This window comes from Convolutriloba macropyga, chromosome 4 (genome assembly GCF_964194025.1).
Source record: "Convolutriloba macropyga chromosome 4, txConMacr16.3, whole genome shotgun sequence".
Taxonomy (NCBI): domain Eukaryota; kingdom Metazoa; phylum Xenacoelomorpha; order Acoela; family Convolutidae; genus Convolutriloba; species Convolutriloba macropyga.
Genome location: NC_134471.1, coordinates 31,510,538 through 31,536,374, shown reverse-complemented (window position 1 = coordinate 31,536,374; position 25,837 = coordinate 31,510,538). Strand labels below are relative to the sequence as shown.

General features: G+C 34.6%; 2 protein-coding genes across 3 annotated transcripts in view; both read right to left on the bottom strand.

The window, feature by feature from the left end:
- The window catches only part of LOC142337615 (syntaxin-16-like), a 56,156-nt gene extending 42,441 nt beyond the window's left edge, over positions 1-13,715 (bottom strand). The window contains exon 1 of the mRNA XM_075386969.1: positions 13,712-13,715. The gene's annotated coding sequence lies outside the window, so the exon portion shown is untranslated. The remainder of the gene's footprint in view (positions 1-13,711) is intronic.
- Positions 1-25,837, bottom strand: part of LOC142337614 (uncharacterized) — a 105,346-nt gene that overhangs the window by 3,489 nt on the left and 76,020 nt on the right. For both annotated transcript variants that reach the window (XM_075386967.1, XM_075386968.1), the window contains exon 8: positions 23,994-24,271. In XM_075386967.1, the coding sequence (XP_075243082.1) occupies positions 23,994-24,271 (278 nt within the window). The remainder of the gene's footprint in view (positions 1-23,993; positions 24,272-25,837) is intronic.

Genomic DNA, 25,837 nt, shown 5'->3' with positions numbered 1-25,837 from the left:
CAGGCTGAAAAACCCCGATTAATGACAAAAAATGAAAAAAAAATTGAAAGTTGCAACTTTCAATTTGCAACTTGCTGTTAAAATCTTTTGCAACGTGCTGTTAAAATCTTGAAAAATTTTGAACTGAAACAGAGCTGAAAAGCTCTAAGGACAATTAAAGCCCACTTGGTGCTACGTTTTAATCCGTTTTTGAGCACCAAAAGTCAAATAGGTCAGACAAAAAATCGATCGAGCGAAAATTTGCATAAAAAAGGACCGAAAGGACTAAACTAATTGCTACAAACTTCGTTTGAGAGCAATTATTGAGGATGTACCTAGGTATTAAGATTAAGTGTAGCCGATTTCATTCAATTTTTGAGGTTGAATACTTATTGAATAAGATTAGGCACAGATAAAGCACCGATAAAAAAATGCACAGATAAAGTTAAAGAAAATTTACCTTATAATATTACGAAAGCCGTTACAAATGAACGAATAATTAATCACCCAATAGGGCGAACGTATATAGGCGTTAATTAACCATTCTTTCACTGCGTGCTAAACAAATTAACGCTCGTTAAGACTACCAGTACAGAAGTATCTAAACAACTTAGTTCGACTTATTTAAATTAACACAACTTTAAATCTAGATCTCCTCGCTTATATCCAGGATAGAAAATGTACGTTGTTCAGCGTAGGCGGCCTGTATAACCGCACTTACTTTTGATTCAAATTATTTCTGCTTTTGACAGTTGCTATGCATATCTCTTCCCCTAAGTTCAATAAAGATGAAGCAGATTGCTTCACGGGAAGAGACAAAAGATCCCCATAAAAAGCCCCCAAGAAAACCATAATTTGTGTCGTTTTACAAGAGGGGAAAGCAGAAAACAGGCGCCTACGAGATCGCCTACTTTTAATGTTTTTTGGAATTTCAATAATTTTTCCGTGAGATAAAAAGAGTTAATTTTCTTGTCTTCTCGGCCAATAGGAAAATTAACCATCACCTCACTATGAGCGTGTGTGTGTGATTTGCTCCCTATCGGCCCAAACTGAATTGAGAAGAATTTAGTGTTTCTCTCAGCGAAGTGGGACGGAATAAAATTAGAGAGACACAAAAGAGCCAGAAATCAGCAGCAAACAACTGCTTCCTTTTTTGCATAAACAAACTTCTAAATTTAAAAGAGAAATTTTTAAACTTATCAACATTTCAAAAAGAAGAATTAACTTAACTACGAGGAAGTTAACTACAGTTAAAAGACGTGCCTAGACAAGAACAACTTCAACTATCAGCTCAACCCGACTAATTACTTCTCAGTGTAAGCTTATTTATTGAAACTATCTAATTAACTAATTTAACTATTCAGCCCCCCAACAATTTTGAATTGAGACTTATCACACAGACAGGTTTTAGGCATATATCTTTGCCTTAAGATTATGAGACCTAATTTTGATAACTGGTGCGCCCAGAGGAAAGAATCACGCCTGAATTTTTGTTTTTCTATCCGATCGGATTGAAATAGTAAAATAACCACTACCACAGAAGTGAAAGCACACTAACAGACAAACAAGAGTAATTTATGTCAAATTTAGGGCCGAAATACAGTAAATTTACATTAAAATCGTAACAGGCAACTGATTCTTTGCTCTTGTAAAATTGTTCTGACCCGGGTGGGGGTAATCTATGTCCAATTTTTAGTTTATTTATAACACAATTGAAGTATTTTCACACTCCGACCCGTTTAAAATAATTTTTGCCCTGTTTTCACCACATTTATGGTCGAATTTTAGTAAATTCACCCTAAATTACCAAAATTTATACAGAAATCATCCCCTCAAAACCTGTTTGGTCTATTTTTGACCCAGTTTTGACCACATTTATGGTTAAATTTTAGTATCTACACACCAAATAACCAAAAATTGTTCAAACTTCGTCGCACCAACACCTAGTTAGCCTAAGTGTTAACCATTTTTCAACAACTTCGGAGTTGAATTTTTGTATTTTTACACTAAATAGTCGAATTTTAACCAGTATTCACCCCACCAAATCATATTTAGAGTATTATATGTGTAGATTTCACTGAATTTTTGCCCAAAATTTAGCATTTTCAAACGATTTAAAATAAATTTAACCAGAATTCATCACCCCAATGCGTGTTTATTGTAAAATATACCCAATTTTCAACAAATTTAAGCAGACATTATTGCTTTTTTAAATTAATCAGCCCAATTCTGGTCAAATATAAGCCTTCCTCAGTTGACTATCCGCTCTGTTTTATCCATTTATCGACCCGGGTGGGGTAATAATAATCAATAACAATAATCAAATAAACAAAGAAACATCATTTTGTCCTAATTTCTCAATTTTTAAACAGATTTTAACCAAATTAACGTCATTTTTTATCTTAATTTAACAGGAAATAATAAGATTTTAGTCAATTAAAAACCAATTCTGTCCAGTCTTAAACCGTACTAACCGTTTCAACTAAATAAATAACCATTTTGTCTTAGCTTTACAAGAATTAAATTCAGTTGGGACATGTTTTTATCAAATATCTATCAAATTGTAGCCAAATAAATGCCAGTCTCGTACTATTTTAACACAAATTATATAAATTTTAGTCAATTTAATGTCATTTTGTTTAAAATTGTAGTCAGTATTAACCCATAGTCACTATTAACCCATTTTTGACAATATAAACCCCGATTTCGCACTAGATTAACAAATAATAGCACATTTTATACTCAATTTTATCCCCCCAGCATAAACGTTTTGCCTGAAAATAAAGTAAATTGATGAGATTTTCCACATTTTTGGCAATTTCACAAGTATATTTTGCATATTTCACAATCAAAAGTGATTTTGAACAGTGTATTATAAACCAAACTGGAATAGTTATTATAGAACATCTTAATCTAACAGCAATAGAAAACACTAGAAGGTGTAAAATAACACGGTTTATTACTGACTGAATTACCTTCTTACCCATTTTCTACGGGTTTGATCACAATTCCCCTGCTTATCTTTTATATAAGTATGCAGTTGAGAACCACAATGTTCAGAATTTACTAACTTTATTAAAAAGTAAAAACAGTATGAGCGAGATTCTTACAGAAAATTTTGCCAACAATTAAACAAAAAAGCGTAAACTAGCCTTTTATAACCCATTTTGTACACAAATTTACCAAAAAAGGTGTTGTTCATTGCTAAAATACGGTCATTAACAGACTCAAGCACTTTGAGAACATTATATATCCACATATTTCTACACAATAATTGCTACTAAAATACTACTACTGATGTACTAAACATCCCGTATTAAGAGTTTTTATTCTGTTTTCTGTGTAAATTCATACAAAAATAAAATAAGAAAACAACAAAACAATTGCTCTATGTTATTTATATATTATATATTAAAATAAACATTCAGAGTGTAAATTTAAGTATTAAAGAACATAACAAAATAAGCAAAGTTTCATACTATTTAACTGATCAGAACGGAAATTTTTTATGCATTTACCATCATTCTCCTAACGAAACACAGAAGTGGACAGGTGGAACTTACAAGTGGTCTAACCCAAACTTTAATGGACTTTTATTTGCTCTAAGAAATCATAAAAGTGTGATAGAATTAGCATAAACGTTATCATCTTGTGTGTGGATGAGCCACCAAAATATAATTTCCCCGTTTGGTTTACAAATTTCAAAAAATATTTAAACCCAAATACATCAACATTTCGCCTGACGATCCGAGTTAACCAAATAGAGTTAAACTACTCATAAAAACAAAATTAGTCACACAAATTAGATTTTCAAAAGTAAACTTTTCTCCAAAACTCTGTTGAATTTAAAACACTCAGAAAACACTTATCCTTGGTTATTAAATTTTACCGTTTAGCAAACCGATATTTTCTCCTGGGTGGAAATTTTTAGCACTGATGACGGCAAAACTTTTGAATTTAAGCTACAATCATTAATTGGTCCAAAACAAATAAAATTCATAACACAAAACAAACAGTTCAAATTTCTACTTTAGTATTAGTTTTTTATTACCCATATGTTATAACAAAATTATTTTCTACACTAATTACCCAAACTAATAGTACACTCATATAACATTTTCTCTCAATAATCTAAAACCGGTTAAGACAGGTTATTCTCTTCATTTACAGTTTAAGATCCATCTGAAGATGCCCCGGAATTCTTCAATTTAATACAAAGAGAAATCCAATTCTCGCTAAGAAAAAAAAGATCCGGCTGATGCTGACTCGTAAGCAGCATTCGACGCTAGACAAAAAGCGTTTTTCGGTTGGGTTTCACGTAGGCCAGCAGCCCAATAGTTTGAAACCTTAGCCCCAGCTTTAGCATGGAAGTTAGAAATCATTTCATTGACCGTTTCACTGATGCAAAAGATAATTACAGGAAAAGGAGTGAAGTGGAGATTAATAAAAGGCAGCCAGATGAGTTGATAAAAAGCTATACTCAACGAGTATCAAAAGCAGTTGAAACAAGATGGCCAGATCCAGAATTTAACAACGACCAGCATACCGCCAAGTGTATGGAGTACTTTTCAAGACAACTAACGCCACCTGCACTTATGCAAAAGGCACATCAGTTGTTAATAGAAACCCTAAAAACAACATGGCAACAATTAAAGGATCATGTAGAGACTAAGGACTTAAGTTTTTTTGTTAGGAGTGAATTCAAGGGTACCGCCTCAAGTAGTATTGACAATAAAAAAAGAAATTATAGGGTTAAAGAACCAACTCACAGAAATTCCCAATCTCATGAAAGATCACAAAATAAACGCTACTTACAACAGTAACAATCTCAGATTTAAACAAAACCTAGATTCTGCAAGTTTTGCAAACGTTCTGGTCACACAATAGCATTTTACTTTAAGTACAAAGATTATAAAAACGAAAATTGGAAGCCCTCAACATCGCGAACGGGTAACAAATAATTATAAACGCAGTCGGAACCATTCACCAGGTCAACTACATTCCAGAGCAAACGATTTTGACAATCAAATTTCTAGGGACAGACACAGAAATAGTTTTAAACAAAATCAATCGAATTATCAAAACAACTCTAGGTCAGACTACCGACATCGATCACCGTACCCATCAAACTCCTCAAGACAATTACCGATCATCATCTTACGATGACCGATCACAGGAACGACAAAATTACTATTGAAACAACTCCTATAGAGATAGCAATAGGCAAAATAGTAGCGATAGACAAAGCAACGCACCTTCAAGATCAGATAATCAATATCGTGAGAGGAGTAGAGTCCATGACCGTGATAGGACACCTACTAGGCAAAACAATGCTATTCATTCAAGAGATAACAGTGAAGGGCGAAACCCTCGAGTCCACTTTACTAGTGAAACTCCCAGAGGCTATTACAATGATGAGAATTACAACGACAAGTACTTAAACTAGACAGATCTCCGTACATAAGCACTACTGAAAACAAAGCAAATTATTCACAATTTTTTATTAATTTATATCAATCCCTCCGAGACAAAAATAAAAATAACGGTTTAGAAACACAGTTTTTATTGAACACAGGAGCATCAAGCTCTTTGATTAATTACCAAACTTACATTCAAATATGCAAAACACGGCATATTGAGATGAAGGCTTCAAAAAATCATACTTTAGCGGTTAATGGCGAGAAACTAAAAGTGCTATGTCAAACTACTTTTAAAACTTCCGTCAACATTGAAGGAAAGTATCAAGTCGAATTTACCGCATGTGCTTCAGCCAAAAATGGTAGCAACTCGAACTTGTTGAGAATGGACTTGCTTGAATCTACACTGAAATCCATGGACATAAGAACTCCAAAAATTGATTTAAAAGCTTACACTGATGTAGACGTCAAATTATCTAGATACCAAACGAAAAGCTTTCCGTACTTTAGTTCCTAAAAAATTGTAACTCTTGATTAGCAGCTACCATGAGCACAAAAATCAGCTCGCGTAATATCAATTAGACAGACCACCAAATGAATTTTTCAAAAAAGGAACCTCCTTTGTAATCGGAAGTGAACTACAGGCTCAAGGAATTTATACTTACAATGTTCAGTGTTTTAGAAAAGAAGAAGAATTACCAATAATGCTAAGCAATCCCCAAAACAACAAGGTTGTCATCCAAAAGGGTCCTACTGGGCACACTTTAGAAGACATTGAAATTCGACAAAACCCAAAACTTTCTGTAGTTGACAACGTTGCAACCATAAACAACCTAATGTATAGTGACACTAATTGGGATCAAATATTCCATGTGAAAAACAAGGTGCAAAAATTTCAAAAAGTAAAAATTCTTCGAATCCAACAAAACTTCTGAAAAACAAAAGCAAACAGAAAAGCGACTTAAACAGCAAGATTTTACCAACAACTACGAATTGGAATTAAACTTTAGCGACGACCTCAAGGATCTAAAGCCGCAATTGGAATCAACTGATGAAAAGATCGGACCCGTTGATCTTCCCAAAGAAAACAGATTTGACAAAACCGACCAAACATTTCTCAAAAGGTTTGATTTCAGTCAAGCTGAAACCAATGACGAAAGCTTAGACAAGTTAATGAGAACTAATAATAAGGACGTTTATTCTCAACACAAATACGATGTTGGAAAGATAAATCAAAAATTTCATGTCAAACTTTTACCTAATTCAACTTTAACAAAACAGAGACCATCCAAAGTACCATTACATTTTCAGGAAAAACTAGAAAATTTTTTGGAACAACTGTGTAAAACAGGTATAATCCGGAAATTGGGTAACAATAAAGAAATGGGTTCACAATTTATTAATCCAATCATAATCTTACCCAAGGGGAACACAGTAAAACTGGTTATAGACGCCCGACATTTGAGTTCAATAACAGATCTGAGTCGATATTCATGGCCACACAAACCAATAGAAAGCCCATTAACTAGACTGAAAGGTAATTTCTTCACAACCTGTGATATTTGGTCAGCTTATAACCAGGTCCCTCTAACCGAAGAAACCAAACAGCTGGTAAGTTTTGTAATTGGTCCAAAGCAATACACATTTGAACTCGGATTTTATGGACTATGCGGTCTACCTAATTTCCTCAATCGTATACTGGCTATTCACTGTGCACCACTAATCAGAAAAAAAACACGCCATAATCTACATTGATGACACTATCATGCAAGTTCAAGACCAAACCGAAATATTTGAAATAATTGACAACTACTACGAATTCTTAAGGAAATCAGGGTTGAAAGCTCAACCCGAAAAGACTAAATTCTTCGTTAGGAAAGTACAATTCTTGGGACACGTAGTAGGTTAAGATGGAATACAGCCAGTCAAGAAGCGAGTAACGGATTTAAAAGCACTTAAGTCGCCTGAAAAAAACAATGTCATGAGAATTCTAGGTTGCTTAGGATTCTACAGCATGTTCATCAGAAATTTGCACTTTGACTGCAATCCCTTCTATGACCTAACCCGCACAAAAACTAAATTTGTCTGGACAACGGAACACGAAAAATCGTATAATGACATATAAACCAGGATTAGCGAATATGTCTTTGCAATACCTGATACTAAACAGCCTTTCCACGTGCATGTAGACGCTTCTTCTATACGAGTAGGCTCAATTCTCGTTCACGAATTTCCATAAGGGAAACGAATAGTGTCTTTTAACTCTAGAACTTATAAAGAGGAACAAAAAATGAGCACCACAGCACCAAACTTTGCGGTGTAAGATATGCATTACAAACTTATGAGCATTACCTAATTGGTTCTCCTCATCCCGTATAAGAGTACACAGACCATAAGCTTTTAATGTATCTATGGGGTAGAAGAGGAAAACTCTCTCGCAGGTTTTTCAGATACCAGTTAGTAATCTCTCAATTTCAAAACAATTTCAAAAGTTAAGCTTCTCCCGACATCCTATGTATCAACTTCAACACAAAAAGATACCAAAGACATTAGTTTTTACGACGAGCATGGTAATGAGGAAAAAAGTTTCATTTTGCGTGATAATGAAAAGGAACCAGCAGATGATTTTTTTCCAATCCTAAAACCAAGCATAAGGGGTATCGACAAATTCAATTTCGAAAACGACAAAATGGTAATGCAAAAACACGACAACCACCAAAACAGAATTTGCTCAAAAAACAATTTTTTGGAAGATTTATCGTATGGTTCATCAATTAACCCCTACAGGCGTCACGGCGAACATGAAACAACCCCTGTATTTGAACAGGAGGAGGATGAAATGTCTGATTACTATACAAAAACTCATTCCTATCTCGAGAAACAGATAACCGAACAAAAATTTTACCCAATTTTGGAGTTTGAGTTGTTCAGTGAGAACCAGTCGACGGAATTAAATTTTGACAAATTCTAAATTGGTCAAACTAATAAAACAGACTTGGAGTATAGGTTCCCTATAGAATACAATAAAAATTTTCTCGTGAAGAATAGTACTTGTATAGATAAAATCGAATTAGCAAAAAAATCCCCGAAATCCAAAAATAAAAGAATGATGAGAACTCATCGATAAACTGACATCCTTCTCTAAGGAAGTTGATTGAAATACATCGGTTATTTGTCAAGAACAATTATAAGACCCAGTGCTACAACAAATTCGTCAATTAAGGACGATCAATAACAAAGATGAAAAGAAAATTGAATTTCGACAATTTAAAGCCATAATGTCGTATAATAATAACTTTGAAAAATTGAGTTTTGTAGATAACATATTATGTATTCAATAACAAACAGACGAACCGGATATTGAGTTTTTGAAAATATGTGTACCGCTTTCATTGTTTTTTGAAGCTTCTCAGTTAGCTCATTGCAAACTGTCAGGTATTTCAGATTTAGATAAAACACTTGCTAAAGTAAAGTGATTTTTTTAATGGCCCGGAATGTATAAATGTATTGAAAACCTGAAGAAAGATTTAGAAGCTTTAGAAAGGTTAATCTTGTCTTTTGGAATACCGCAAAAACTTGTGTATGATAAGGGTTCGGCATTCATGAACCAAGATTTTGCGAGTTATATTCATGACTTAGGTATAACACACGCACCTCGAACTGCTTATGAGCCTTGGACTAATGGTAAAGTCGAGATCCAAAACAAACATTTAGGAGCACATTTCCGAATTTTTCAAGAACATGCTCAAGGTCAATGGGATGAACTGGCACCAAAATTTGCTTTTTCTCGTAACGCGGTTCTAAATGCTAGTACTGGAATCTCACCTTATGAAATTGTGTTCGGATAAAAAACCACAGATACCTCTGTCACTTAAGTTAGGACTTCTACGAAATTCACAACTAACATGCTCCTCCGAGTTTTGCAAAGACCTGCCTCTTCACAGGCATGCCCTGCAAACTTCCAAAAACACAGAAATTGACAAACTCCTAAAACCAACTGTCAGCAATTCATTGCTCATGCGAGAAAATGAATTTAAACAAATATATAACAACGCTTATGAAAAGAGCCTAGAAAATAATAACCGCAGACATAAACACAGAAATAAACACAAGTAAGGTAAGCCACTGGAGATTGGACAATTTTGAAAGGAAAACCATCAAATTGAGCTAGGAACGTCACAAAAACTACACGAGCTGAGATCAGGTCCTCATACTGTAGCTAAAAAATTAACCAAAATCAACTAAGAAATAACTTTAGATAACAACCCGGAAAGTTGCCCGGAAAGTTGCCCGGATAGCTACCAGGATAGGTTGCTCATAGAAATCACCTAGTTGAGTATTACACAGCTACTGAAAACATACCAGAGTTAACCCTAGAATATGGTATAGATAAAAATAATTGTGATACATTTTATAATAACTTAATGACAACTCAATTGAATAAACTCAACAGTCCTTTGACTAAGTTCTCCTTCCAAAGCCCAACTAACACCGAACATTTCCTCGTGGAGAATTTCATACGAAGAGATTCAGCCGTGCAGAACTTAGACGCTGACCGAACTCCTACCAATTTTGATTTTGGGTTTAATGAAGCAAAATCAGGTGGTCGTGACAGCCACCCTTTAGTCCAGACAAACCTGCCCATTGGTAGTCGAACAAGAAGCTCAACTCCTTGCACAAAGAACAATTCCAGAATAGCATTAGACCTAAATTTAAGTCCTCCCCGACCTAATAGATCGGAACAAGGACCTAGTTTGCAAACTTTAGAAAATAACAACAATAGGCGTTACTGGACGTGCCTTTAACTACAACTCATAGCCTTAACTCTCTTCCTTATTTAGTCCTTATTTAGTTATGAGTCTTTTCTACAACTAAATAAGGACTATTTAGTTGTGAGTCTTTTCCTTATTTAGTTGTGAGTATTTTCTACTTTTGTACTCTTTTTATAGTTTTTAACTCTACTGAACCTCCTTTTGAGGATAATAATGATGTATTTAGCAATTTAAGGGTCATTCACTATGACTGTTCTTAAATGAAAGAAAATAAAATGTATGCTCTAAAACAAGTTTCTCCTGGCAAAATCACACCCTAAAATATTCAGATGGTGATACTCATGTAAAACTTTATCAGCGTTCATATCATGCTTTTGTTAAAGCTCTTTTGTGCAAAGTCACTGCGGTGCTCATTCATTATAATTGTAGTATGTTTTGCCATTCATCAATTGTACACAACGTTCCAATAATAACATAACATTATTGTTTTACCCGAACAATGTCTAATTGACAATAAAACTGGAAAATTACTGTTACCGAATTTGATGATGATGACATGGAAGTAGACATAAAACATGGAATAAAAACAGTCTCCTATAAAAACTAGGGAGTTGATCTTGAAATTGATTCATCAACATCTTTTGATAACCGTGGTAAAATTAAGTTTTCTTCTACTCGCTATTGATCTTAATGACAGATCCGTCTATAACAGTCAAGGATTAAAACTTCCGTGTGCCCTCTCAGAAGGAGGCTGTTGTCATTCGACATAACTCGACCCTTTTGCATACAATTGGGAGGAACCGGAGAGTTGTAAAGTTATTAAAAGATTTTCACAAAATGCAAATATGCTAAAAAAATGAAAACTAACTTGGTAACGTAAAATATTTCACAGTGAGTGATGAAAAACGGGAGACGCCCTAAGGAGGACCAGAAACTTATTCTCCCGCTGAAATGGACATAAAAATTAGAGTAGTTGTTGAAAAGGAAAAGGTGTGTGGAAAACCAGAATTTTTTTTGCAGAACAAATTCTTTTTATGGTTCTTATAAAGGCGGATTTAATATGAAGACTGGCAAACCTTATCAGTCAAAAATTAAACTTTTCTTTCATAAACTTCTTATTGATCCTTACAACAGCCTTATTGTAAAAAGGTTTAATAGGAAGCCTTCAAGTGACCAGATCCGAACATCCGACAATGGTTTTGTTGCATGGGAACACTTAGACAAAGACGAGTTAGACTATGATCTTAACCTTGCGGTAAAAATCGATTTTGTCATATATCATAATTACTCAACTCCTTGCCCACAGAACAATTCCAGATTACCATTAGACCAAATTTTAAGTCCTCCCCGCCCTAATAGATCGGAATAAGGACCTAGTTTGCAAACTTTAGAAAATAACAACAATAGGCGAACTTCTAGTCGCGTGGCCAAGCCGCCATCACGCTATCAAGCCGGATTAACTTGATTTTGTTTTAGGTAACAATAAAATCAGTCAACTATTACTGGACGTGCCTTTAACTACAACTCATGGCCTTAACTCTCGACTTGAGGAGCTAAAAATACCAGGATGAAAAGATTTCTTTATTTCGATAAACTCTATTTTCCTTATTTAGTTGTAAGTCTTTTCTACTGTTGTACTCTTTTTATTGTTATTAACGCTACTGAACGTCCATTTGAGGATAATAATGATGTGTTTAGGAAACTTAGGGTCATTCACTATGACTGTTCTAAAATGAAAGAAAATAAAATGTATGCTCTAACACAAGTTTCTCCTGGCAAAATCACACCCGAAATTATTCAGATGGTTGATACACATGTAACTCATTATCAGCGTTCTTATCATGCCTTTGTTAAAGCTCTTATGTGCAAAGTCACTGCGGTGCTCATTCATTATAATTGTGGTATGTTTTGCCATTCATCAATTGTACACAACGCCCCAATAATAACATACGACATTATTGTTTCACCAGAACGATGTCTAATTGCCAATAAAACTGTAAAATTACTGTTACCGAATTTGATGATAATGATATGGAAGTAGACATAAAACATACAATGAAAACGGTCTCCTATAAAAACCAGGGAGTTGATCTTGAAGGTGACTCATCAACATCTTTTGTTAACCGTAATAAAATTAAACTTTTTTCTACTCGATTTTGATCTTAATGACAGATCTGTCTATTACAGTCAAGGGTTAAAACTTCCTTGTGCCCTCTCAGAAGGAGGTTGTCATTTGACATCACTCGACCCTTTTGCATGCAATTGGTAGGAACCGGAAAATTGTATAGTTACTAAAGGCTTTCACAAAATGCAAAAATGCTAAAACATGAAAACGAACTTGGTAACGTACAATATTTCATATTGAGTGATGAAAAACCGGAGACGCCATATGATGGACTAGGAACGTATTCTCCTGCTGAAATGGACATAAAGATTAGAGTAGTTGATCAAAAGGAAAGGGTGTGTGGAAAACCAGCGTTTACTTACAGAACAAATTCAGATTCTTTTTATGTTTCTTATAAAGGCGGATTTAATATGAAGACTGTCAAAACTTATAAGTCAAAAATTAAACGTTTTTTTCTTTAAACTTTTTATTGATCCTGACAACAGCCTAAGTGTAAATGGATTTAATAGGAAGCCTTCAGATGACCAGATCCGATTATCCGACAAGACAAGTTGGACTATGATCTTAACCTTGCGGTAAAAATGGATTTTGTCATATACCATAATTACAAACCATTAAAACAAGCATGGAAAAGTTTGGTTATAGAGCAATGCGAACTTGATCGAACTCAAAAACAAATGATACTCATGCTGGCTATCCAAATTAATCGTTTAGCTCGAAACATGTTAACCGGCAACCGCTCGATGTTTTTAGACACAGATGGTAGCATAGGTCGGCTGTACAACTGTCCAGAACAAAAATCACCACTTGGGCTTCTTGACCAGTGTTATGATAGGATTCCTATTCACTATGGTGACTGGACAATATTCGTCGACCCAATTACTCGAAAAAGCTATCCATTTGCAATCGAAGTAGATTGTGTTGGAGGCTACAAAAATGCCTACCAGTTAGATATTGATAATGAAAATTCATGGTACCATTTGATGCCAGCACTTGTTCCTTTACAACCGCCAAAAGTATTCTATTCAAGAGTTGTTAGTTCTGTTTCAAAATTTACCGGTTACGAATTACGACGTAAGTTACACACCAAATCAACTTAAATCTTTTTGGGACAATATCTTGCACTCGGAAGCATCAAAATCTGTTTTGATAAAAATTTTCAGAGAATTTTTAGAAGGATGAAGCATAGACTATTCACAAAAAGATATCTATGCGTCAGCAATGGGCATTAATAGACAAATTTATCTAGACTCTCTGGTTTCACATACACTTTTGGAATCATCACTTTTTATCTGGAAAAAATTGGAGTTTATTTTGCTCGTTTCTTGTGAATAAATTTCTTAACTGATGTAATTGTAATTATCATTAGAGCATTCGAAATCCACAGAATATCCAACGAAACAATGGGTTTTTCGAAAATTTAATAAGGAGCAACTTAAAATCTTTGTATCTTATCCTTGTTTACATCGGTATTTTCCAGCGAAACGAGACCATCGGCTCCACAGAGCACCAATCAATTTTACCACGTAGTAATTATCATCCTTACAGCACAATAGAACAAAGTTAAAAGTGTGTTAAGGACCAACAAAGAGAAACTAAAATTGATCAGCATTGAAATACTGAAAATAATAAACCAGCATACCCAAGTCTCGAGTCGCATCAACCACAACAATAAAATGATGCTAACATTCGAAGTGTGTTCCACCTCCCTAAAGCTGTGATCAAAGTCGTGAAAGTAGTCTTTTTATATTTAAAAAAATTTGTCCCAAAAATTGATGAAAGTTATATGTGTTAGACTCTACCAATTAATTAACATCTTTTTCAGATACACCTCAAGGACGATATGTTATGCAGCCCAAATTCATTGAACAGCCTAACGCTTTATTCGTTAGATTGGGACAATACACCGGACAAATGGTATCATCAAGTATTTCTACCTTAGGAAGTAATGTAACTCTTAGAGTTGCATCGTTCTATTTTAGTGACATTACTGATCTGGACGTACCGCATTCAAATTTTTATTACTTCTTATTGTTAAAGCCCTGGTTGATGACATAATTAATTTGTAAACATTGGAATCGGATAGAAAATTGTTTCAAGTACCTGACGAAAAATCTTACTAGATTTTGAATTCTGTTATAAGTTCAACCTTGAGGGAAATTTGCGGAATCTTTTGGTTTTTTTTATTTCTTATAATCCAGTTTCAACTTTTTAATCCTAATTGTGTCCATCTATTTATTACCTGAATTTTCACCTACTCCAATCTTGCTAAAGCGAATTCGATTGATGGATTATCTATTAATAGCAATCGTTGTCAATAATCCTGCTTTTAGCCAAAATTGACAATTTTATATCATTAATTTTTTTCAAATAAGCTTACGTCAATACATAGCTTTGAAAGGAAAAACAATGAACTAACAAACAACTAATACGCCTCAATTAATGTACTTTTTGTTTCAAGATCCACTTGATCAATCTATCAAATAAAGAAAACATTTGAAGAAAATCACGGAGACATTTTCCCTCAAATGGTTATAAAGTTCGAACTTTGGGACACGCAGGAAAACGATAGTGTCATTTAAACCCCTCAATTGTTGTATTGGAACTATTTTGTTTATTTAGCACAATTTGATCCTATTAGTTTGCTTAAAGAACTAGACCAGCAATTGTGATCCACTTAACTAATAGAAACTTACAGGTCAGAATCGAAAATCAAAGTTTTGAGCTTTTAGCAGTATACAATGTCTCTGCTATAAATAAAATGACTTTCGTGAAAAAAACCTATGACAATATTTATAGACTGTAAACTATCTTCATAATCCATCCTCAATTCGCCGAATTAACCATTTTTCTAGCTAACAAAAAGAACTCGATATTTGAAGTTCGACATCCAATCTACATTGCTCAATTACCAGCATTCCAAACTGTTATATTTGCAGTTGACAATAAATTTGTAGAATTGCACGAAATTCAACGATCTTTTGATGCGTACCCAACTCTTGTTCCCACCATGCTAGTAACACTCAAAGAGATACAAAGTGAAACCTTTGGTTTAAACAGTAGTAACCCTCTCTCAATCCATTGCGAAATTCTTCATCTTTATTCTAGAAAATCCAAACTGTGTTCCTCACAATATTTCTTTTGATCTGCCAAAAACTGATTCTTGTCAAAACGAGTTGGACACAATTAATAATTAAAAACAGCAATGATATTCTCATACCAAAACTGCCTTGTACAATTTCAATTTTTGAAAAACCATTTGTCACGACAAAAAGTAACAGAGTAATCCCACAACTAATAATACATTTTGAATATTTAAATAATTGGACTGATGGCACTATTACTTTAACACCATCTTCCCCATATTGGACATTTTTTATAAATATATCCCAAGCGTTAAATGGCACCAAAATCCCTTTTAATTTAGATCTTCTATAATGCTGTTCAATTTTGGTAACCGCCTAGTTAAAGTAGAGTCCCTCGGGAGGTTTGTCCCAAAAATTGATGAAAGTTATATGTGTTAGACTCTACCAATTAATTAACATCTTTTTCAGATACACCTCAAGGACGATATGTTAGGCAGCCCAAATTCATTGAACAGCCTAACGCTTTATTCGTTAGATTGGGACAATACACCGGACAAATGGTATCATCAAGTATTTCTACCTTAGGAAGTAATGTAACTCTTAGAGTTGCATCGTTCTATTTTAGTGACATTACTGATCTGGACGTACCGCATTCAAATTTTTATTATTTCTTATTGTTAAGGGACCTGGTTGATGACATAATTAATTTGTAAACATTGGAATCGGATAGAAAATTGTTTCAAGTACCTGACGAAAAATCTTACTAGATTTTGAATTCTGTTATAAGTTCAACCTTGAGGGAAATTTGCGGAATCTTTTGGTTTTTTTTTATTTCTTATAATCCAGTTTCAACTTTTTAATCCTAATTGTGTCCATCTATTTATTACCCGAATTTTCACCTACTCCAATCTTGCTAAAGCGAATTCGATTGATGGATTATCTATTAATAGCAATCGTTGTCAATAATCCTGCTTTTAGCCAAAATTGACAATTTTATATCATTAATTTTTTTCAAATAAGCTTACGTCAATACATAGCTTTGAAAGGAAAAACAATGAACTAACAAACAACTACAATGTCTCTGCTATAAATAAAATGACTTTCGTGAAAAAACCTATGACAATATTTATAGACTGTAAACTATCTTCATAATCCATCCTCAATTCGCCGAATTAACCATTTTTCTAGCTAACAAAAAGAACTCGATATTTGAAGTTCGACATCCAATCTACATTGCTCAATTACCAGCATTCCAAACTGTTATATTTGCAGTTGACAATAAATTTGTAGAATTGCACGAAATTCAACGATCTTTTGATGCGTACCCAACTCTTGTTCCCACCATGCTAGTAACACTCAAAGAGATACAAAGTGAAACCTTTGGTTTAAACAGTAGTAACCCTCTCTCAATCCATTGCGAAATTCTTCATCTTTATTCTAGAAAATCCAAACTGTGTTCCTCACAATATTTCTTTTGATCTGCCAAAAACTGATTCTTGTCAAAACGAGTTGGACACAATTAATAATTAAAAACAGCAAAGATATTCTCATACCAAAACTGCCTTGTACAATTTCAATTTTTGAAAAACCATTTGTCACGACAAAAAGTAACAGAGTAATCCCACAACTAATAATACATTTTGAATATTTAAATACTTGGACTGATGGCACTATTACTTTAACACCATCTTCCCCATATTGGACATTTTTTTATAAAAATATCCCAAGCGTTAAATGGCACCAAAATCCCTTTTAATTTAGATCTTCTATAATGCTGTTCAATTTTGGTAACCGCCTAGTTAAAGTAGAGTCCCTCGGGAGGTCGTTCACTGAAACTCCCACCGGAGAGATTGAAGCCTGTATCATTATCCATTATACAGACTACAAACGTGAATGCAAGGGTACTACACGAATCACCATTGGAATGACGCACTGGGAATTCTTCCTAGCCCTCATTGATATCGAAGAGCACTGCCCACTTGGGCGCTCTTCATTAAACAGTTTTCTCCCTGCTCATTTTTTATCCCTTCTTTTTTTCCTTTCCTGTTAATTCATTTGTATCCCGATCAGTTTGTTCTTGTTCCCTCGTTTTCTACCAAATTGTCAAAAACAAAATGATTTTGTTCGTTCGTAAGGAAAAATTAAAAATTTTTAAAGTAGAAAGATGGTTTACCTTTTGTTACAAACACTATAAAGCATGTATAAAAATAACTTATATGTTCTTAAGCACAGGTACCATAAATCATTATTACATTTATCCAGACGATCGACACTGGAATTTTTTTTTGCTATTGCAGATTTAAATGTAACTATCCCCAATGAACTTGAACACCATGGACTAGAAGTCTCATACCCAAATATCTCTGATTTGTCAGTATAATGGGATACATTTTGAAAATTTTTTTCTCAGCAACTACAAACTGACTCAACTCCTAAAATCGAATGCCCTATTTGTTATCGCTTTTTCCGTCAATTTAAAAAATCCCCATTTCGCGTGTATTCCCTGTAGAAATGAGTTATTTAATTATTGGAGCAAACCTAACTGTCCCATTTGTGTAACTTCCATTTATACTATTAGTAATTGCTATTATTTCCAGTGTGACTCCTAACAAGAAATCAAAAAGTTATTCACTTGCCACAGATATCTCATATATTTACACCCCTGGAAAATAAAATTGTTGTTAATGTATGACCTTTACCAACCCAAAATGACCTTTAATTAAACAAACCATTGATCAAAAACATCCTTGGTAAAACCTCCGATTCGAAACTGAGTTCACAAACCCTTCACATTATTTACAGCAACAATACTTGATTTTTGTTTTTAACTGCTTTCGTCGTGGTTATAAGTATGCCTCTCAACTTTTTGATGTTAATAAGTACATTGGTAATAAATCAAACAATCAAATCCCAACATATTCAACAACCAATACCTCAAATAGTTTAAACGAAATCCCCTCCCAAATACGAATAAAGTTGACAAAGGAATCAAAACTGAAGAATCCAAACCGGTCCCATTAATTTGTCTATGCTGCAGACGCGACACAATTGTCTCCAAGAAACTACACGAGAACCTCCCTAACAAAATACCCCACGTAATGTGTCTGCTCTGTTATCAAAATGTTATAAGAGATATGGGTTTTGACTTCTGCCCTAAACGCTCTAAACTTAATGTTATCTTTTCAATCTTTAACTGGTTCCAATGTGATGTTTGCAAACAAACAAGGCTTCAACATTCTGTTGCAAAAACGTTTCATCACAATGATCAGAAACCCCTCAACTTCTGTAAAGTTTGCCGAAAAGATTACATATTGCGCCCCCTTTGCGAAAAAACATTCGTATAAGCTAAAATGCATCCGAAAACTTAACAAATTTTAATTCCCTTTCTGTTTGTTTTACTGCTAATCCACTCGATCTCCCTGACTCACCTGAGTTTTTACCAAGAACAAGCCACTTTCTTCACTATAAATCTACACTATTCATTGGTCTGATAAAATGCACCCAATAATATTGTTTATTCTTTTATTTGTTTTGCTATGCGCTTTGACAATATCACTTTTTATCAATCATTATCTCCTTTCTGCAACTGGCCAAATTCTTTCCAGATACCGAAAATGACCAATCTAGACCTACCAACAACAATATTTATCCTAATCCTAATTAATTTGCTTGCCATATCGTTCCTCATTAACATCATCATTCTCCAGTTTCTCAAATTTTTTCCTGTTTTTGTCTAAGTAAAATAAAAAACAGTCACTCGATTGGTCTCTCACAATCCTTATTGTACCGTTTTTGTTGGCTCTATCCCATTAAGGACATTATTTGCCCAATAAATTCCCGCAAAACCGTGGTCGTAAAAAAAACTACATAAACAATTCCCCAAGGAAAATACTCAATATGTATATGTTCCTTGCAGAAAAGCACTTTTTAAAAGATACCCTAACCCTGAAAGCCCCATCTGTCTGCGATCTTGTCTCCCCGTCCTGATCACATCCTACTAATTTATGCAACAAAATGAAAACAAAATTAGAAGTGACAAAACATCCACATTTATCCCAACATGAGGATAATCGATTCTGTCGATTATGTACAAATGAGCACACAAAATATCCCATTTGGAAAAATTTTTCAGATGACGTTGTTCAATAGATCAAAACAACTTGAAACACAACGATATTTTTTTCACCTTTTCCTCGGGAAGTGATTACCTCAACTTTCTCCAGCCTGTCCCCCCTGGCCTCTGATCGATAATCCAAACTTCCGACAAAAATTCCCAAACAATTCCTTTTTTCAGCTCAGCCAGGGTGTCTCCCCAGCTGCACGGGCAGTTGCAGCCGTGTTAGTGTGACACACACCCCCAAGACTCACACCTCCGGGCAGCGGAGAAAGACGTACTTGTGTCAGAGCTGCCCGCCTGGCATAAGTATGAATTTTTTTAATTATTACCCCCTCTCCTTAAAAAATAAATAAACTTTGAATTTAGCAAAACAAAAACACTTCAAAAACTTTTTTTGTTACCTAAAAAATCAAAACTGCACTTAGCAGAAAAACATTTTTATTTTTTTTTATAGTAACAAATTTCCAGAAAGAAACAGAAGCCATAATGTGTGATACTTGTAACACAGGCAACATAATCACAAAAAATTTTAGATCCCATACATCACAATGACCAGCCAAGCAACACTTAAGAGTGTGATCATCACAACCGATCAAAATCAGACCATCAACATGAATCATTCCTCTACACGAAAAATTTACACTCCTCATGAACAACCTTCAACATACCCAAATCAAATTAGGAAAACTGACCAGCTAATCAAAACATCAATTCCTCCGTTTGAACCCATCAAACCACAACTGCCCACTCCATTAACTTCCAACCAATACGACCCTAAAGTTAACTGGAAAGTAAACCGCAAAGGATGCCTCTCACAAACTCTGATAAACGACCATGCGGAAAAAGTCCATGCGAAATTTAGCCAATATTGATGGCCTCTTATCCGAGGAAGATAGGATGAACAAATACTACTTCTTGCGTGTACAACGAAGCAGAGAATCAGACCTGAATCCTGAGAACCCGACATTTGTCAACCACCTAAAATACGCACTCAAAACAAGATACAAATAATTCACAACTTTAGAATGTGTAAAAGTTTGGAACGATGCTACGAATTAGGACCGCTTCTTGAAATCGAGGCCTCTCAAAATTGCCTCTCGTAAAATGTTTCAACCTAAGCAGAGAATCTAACACGTGGAGGATAAAAACGGGGATCCAGAAACGAAAACATATAGCAACAGAAATCACCAGCTGGATGTCTACATTAACATCCCTTACGATGCTATAAACGCAATCCTTTCATTGTAGGGAAAGGTCCAAGGAAAGTCCAGGAAATCACAGAAAACAACCGCTTCAGGCAAGAGCTCTTCAAAAAAGATACGGAATTGCAAATAAAATTTGAGAATCTTAACATGGAAAGTGATGAGAAGAAAAAAGCACCAGCGATGACTAATGGAGACGTCAGTATGTGATAACAAAACAACTCCAGAAAACTGAAGACAGTAATCTAAAACGAATGAAAAAGGTGTATGCCCAGAAACATCTCAGAAATCACATCAGCGAATCAAAAGCTAGGCATTGAAAATAAAATGCTTCTGCAAAATATTAAAGAGCTCAATTGCGAAGTAAGAAAAATGAAGACCAAGAAAAGTCGAAAAATTAAACGCGAAGAAACAAGTCAATCGGAAGCCACAAAAAAATAGACAGAAAAACTGTGGTAATAGCATCATCATCTCAGTAACTAAATACACAAAATGAAGAAAAAGTTGTGGAAGTGTTCGATATATTGGACGACGGTGCCAGTCCTGTAACAAGCCCGGTCATCTTACCACCAGATTTTTTTGTCTAACATGGCCACCGCCCTTTGCGAAACTTTTTGCACCAGTCGCCATTTGTGATCAACATTATACACAGACGACATTTTCACCTTTTGCGATCTTATTTCTTCACAGCCGTCTGAACTTGTGTTGACAAAAGGTTTACTGACATTGTAGTAACTCATTCATATGTCCCAAGCGCAATAAAATTATTTATGATGCAGTATATTTCTTTTCTTTTAATCATAATATTTCTATCTTAAAATCGGGGTGAGCTGTAGTATTACGAAAACCGTTACAAATGAACGAATAATTAATCACGCATTAGGGCGAACGTATTTAGGCGTTAATTAACCATTCTTTCACTGCGCGCTAAACAAATTAACGCTCGTTAAGACTACCAGTACAGAAGTATCTAAACAACTTAGTTCGACTTATTTATATTAACACAACTTTAAATCTAGATCTCCTCGCTTATATCCAGGATAGAAAATGTACGTTGTTCAGCGTAGGCGGCCTGTATAACCGCACTTACTTTTGATTTAATTTGCTTCTGCTTTTGACAGTTGCAATGCAGATCTCTTCCCCTAAGTTCAATAAGGATGAAGCGGATTGCTTCAGGGGAAGAGACAATAGATCCCCAAAAAAGGCCCCCAAGAAATTCATAATTGCTGTGGTTTTACAAGAGGGGAAAAGCAGAAAGCAGGCGCCTACGTGATCAATAATTGATGCTGTTTTTTAGACTTTTAATATTTTTTGGAATTTCAATAATTGTTCCGTGAGATAAAAAGAGTTAATTCTCTTGCCTTCTCGGCCAATAGGAAAATTAAGCAGCACCTCACTATGAGCGTGAGTGTGTGATTTGCTCCCTATCGGCCCAAACTGAGTTGAGAAGAATTTAGTGTTTCTCTCAGCGAAGTGGGACGGAATAAAATTAGAGAGACACAAGAGAGCCAGAAATCAGCAGCAAGCAACTGCTTCCTTTTTTGCATAAACAAACTTCTAAATTTAAAAAAGAAATTTTAAAACTTATCAACATTTCAAAAAGAAGAATTAACTTAACTACGAGGAAGTTAACTACAGTTAAAAGACGTGCCTGGACAAGAACAACTTCATCAACTATCAGCTCAACCCGACTAATTACTTCTCAGTGTAAGCTTGTTCACTTATACAATCTGTTTAACTAATTTAACTATTCAGCCCCCCAAAAATTTTAAATTGAGTCTTATCGCACAGGCAGGTCTTCGGCTTATATCTTTGTCTTCGATTTGTTATATTTTTTGTCAAGTTTGACTGGCCAACATAAAGAGATCTCGCATTGTGTCATCTGTTACAGACCGGTCAATTTTGATAACTTGAAAATAAGCACCTGAAAAATCACGATATCAGGAAATGAAATATCATAAAGTGGCAAAATTAGAATAGGCTTACCTTTGCCTCTAGTAAATTAAACTTTTAAATAAGATAGTTGATGCTTGGTGCTGCTTTCAGATTTTAAAAAATCTGCCTGCGAGTTTTTTTTTAAATCGTTGATTCTTATTTCTTCGTTAAACCAGTGTTTACAGAAAAGCTAGATTTTTTTTAGCCTAATGAGCGTTTAGCGTACAGCAGTGCAAAAAATGAGAATTTTAGTGGCATTGTTTGAAATCTTTTGTCTAACAATCTAATTAACTTGAATTAATGGACAAATAAAAAAATCCGACTAATCAGTTGTCGTCCGTTGATTATCTAGGGCGTGCAGTCTGCTTGCGCTCCACTCAGACTGCCGCGAATAAAACCCTCTTAGGGTGAGAGGGGTAGGTTGCGAGCACGGATAGATCTTTCCTACGTTATTTTGCAGAATTTCTGAGAAATGGTTTTTTACAATGCATTTGAAAATGGAAACTTATGAAACGTTGTTTGTTCTTTAAGTTATCAACTTAAAATATTCAGTTGTTAAGCTTTACTAATTGTTCCTTGTTTTTTCCTCATTTAGGTGGACGCACTTGTTGCTTAAATGGCGTCCTCCGTTTATAGATGTTGGTTCAATTATACTAAACTTTCACATGCAAAAATCAGAGAAACTGTATTTCAATTAATAGGTTTTTAAACTGTATGCTTAAAAAATTAAGGTTAATCATATGGCTGTCAATTTTTGTTTCAATAAATGTATGCTCTTTTTGCTATTTTAGCTTCTACGGAAATCATTGCATCCCTCTTTTCTGGTCGCAGTTAATGCTATAATGGCTAGTATTGATATCAAGCTGAGACCCAAATTAGAGAAAAGTAACAGAAACTTACAAAAATATTGGAATTTTTTTGTTCACTATTTTTGATAGTCTGGTAATGGTAATTGTTAAGCCCCTCTTTTAAAAAATTAAGCTAAGGACTTTGTCGAATCAAAAATATCCCTAGAGATCTGTTCACTAATTGGAAATACAGCTTTGATGCTTTCAAGATTCACGATTTCAAAATAATGTTTGGTCGACATTTAAATTTTTATACCAACTAAAGATTCCTTTTTGTTTAACCAATGCTAACACTCTTCCACCACAATGAACCTCACAGGAAGTAAGATATATTGCACTGTCATGCTTCTGCGCACGCTAGTCTAGCACAAACAAACTAGCAACATTACAAAAAATCTGAGCAAAAGTCGCTGAAAGGGATGTGGTGGGGCGTATTGTCATCGCCTAGTTGAATTGAAAAAAATTTCAAAATCAGCGGTTTGACCAGATGAGAGATAAACTAAATACTTCCCCGGAGAAATCAGGATCTAGACTCGAGCCAGGGTAAATCGGAGTAGGCGGCATTCCAACGGGGTAACCGTGTTCAGGGTTACTCCTTGCATCATACTGGGACCTAATATTGGGTTGACCTCTGTAATTTCCATGTTCTGCATAGGCGGTGCGAAAGACATCATCAGACACACCTGTTTGTTGGTTGTATTGCGGGTACAGCAGAGGGAGATGAACCTCAAAACCTGTGTTACTATTGTCTGTTCCAAAGTATTCTTCGCCACTCAGCTGTAGGCTTTGACTGAAAAAAGTAGCTTTCATGAAAACCTTTATTGCAAGAAAATTGATGCAATTGAGATGCGGAAAATAAACGTTGCAAATTTACTCTTTTTTGTAACTAAAAGCGCTACAGAAAAGTTAAGGCATTTTTTAAAACTTATTCTCAATTTGAGGTAAAGTGAAAGTAACCTTAATACGTTACATTAACCTTGTCTTAATTTTGCCTTTTTTGTTGAGGTAAAGAAAGCTTAACTTTATTTAGCTTGTGAACAATTGTTAACAAAGTGGATCTTAGAAAATTCCACAAATTTGTCCGATAAGTGTCATATTATAGCTTACTAAATATTTTAAAATGCTCACCAACTGAAACCATTGTTCGTATAGTTTAATGATATGTAAGAGGTAATTGAGGGTTGAAAAACCGAGGAGGGAAAGGGCAAGGGGACATCAGGCCATTTGCTAGGAAATGACGTTAGTCGACCGGGCATTAAGACTTTTAATGGCCTTCACTATCTGTATCTTGTTATTGCTCCAACACTCCAAATTTACTTGGAGGATAAGAACTCTATAAAGCCCCACTTTTTTGGCCGATCGATATCTTTTGTGGAGAGATATAAAAGTGGAATCAATGGAAAACCCTTGAGAAATTAAACGGATTGTTGAAAATAGAATTTTAAATTTTTGATTTCTCAAGGAGATAGGCTTTTTCAAAGCTTTTTCACCTTCCTCAAGTTTGAAATGTTCAAAAATTTCCCCCTTCCTCATATGGTTTCATAATTGCTCAAAAAACATACCCAGTAGATTGCCCAAAATTTGACAATGAGTGTCATAACTCCAATTGAGTTTGAACGAACACAAAACAATTGAGAAAAACTTGATTGCTTTGAAACAATTAATTTCAAAGGGCGAGTTTCTTGGATTGATTTTGTAATTAGAGAAACTTTTATCTCAATTGTTTCTCAAATAGTATCAATACTGTTGACCAACTTGCTTATAAGATTGATTTGACAATAGTGAATTCACACACTTCGGTTTCAGCAGTAAATTAGCGTGGAAACATATGAGCTAAAGTTCTGGAGACATATGAGCTAAAAAAAATCAAATCATGCAAAAGAAGTCAAATTAAGAATCATTGAAATATCGAAGCTTGAGCTACAACAAATACTAATACAAAAAAAAACATACCCGGCAGATTGCCGGAAAATAGCCGCCGTTGATTCAAATAAGCATGATTGGGATTGAACGAATAGAATATATTGAAAAAAAAAAGATTTTTGTACAAAAATATTATTAAGTCCGATTTATTTTGATGGCATTTCGTAGTTGAACATACTTCTGTTTCTTAGAGAGAGGCTACAGGGGCTACTATCAACACCAATAAGCATTAGAGGTGGTAACTAAGACTTATAGGAACGACGTTCAAATAGCGGGCATCTAAAATTGGGCTTTATGGGTTTATCCCGTTTCTATTTCTGACTTCAATTTTTTATACCGACTCTGTTCATTTTGAATTGCTTTGCTTAGCAACTGATGTTCAAATTCACTTTAAGCAGAATGAGAGAAGAGAGAAAATAGCCTAGAGATGTCA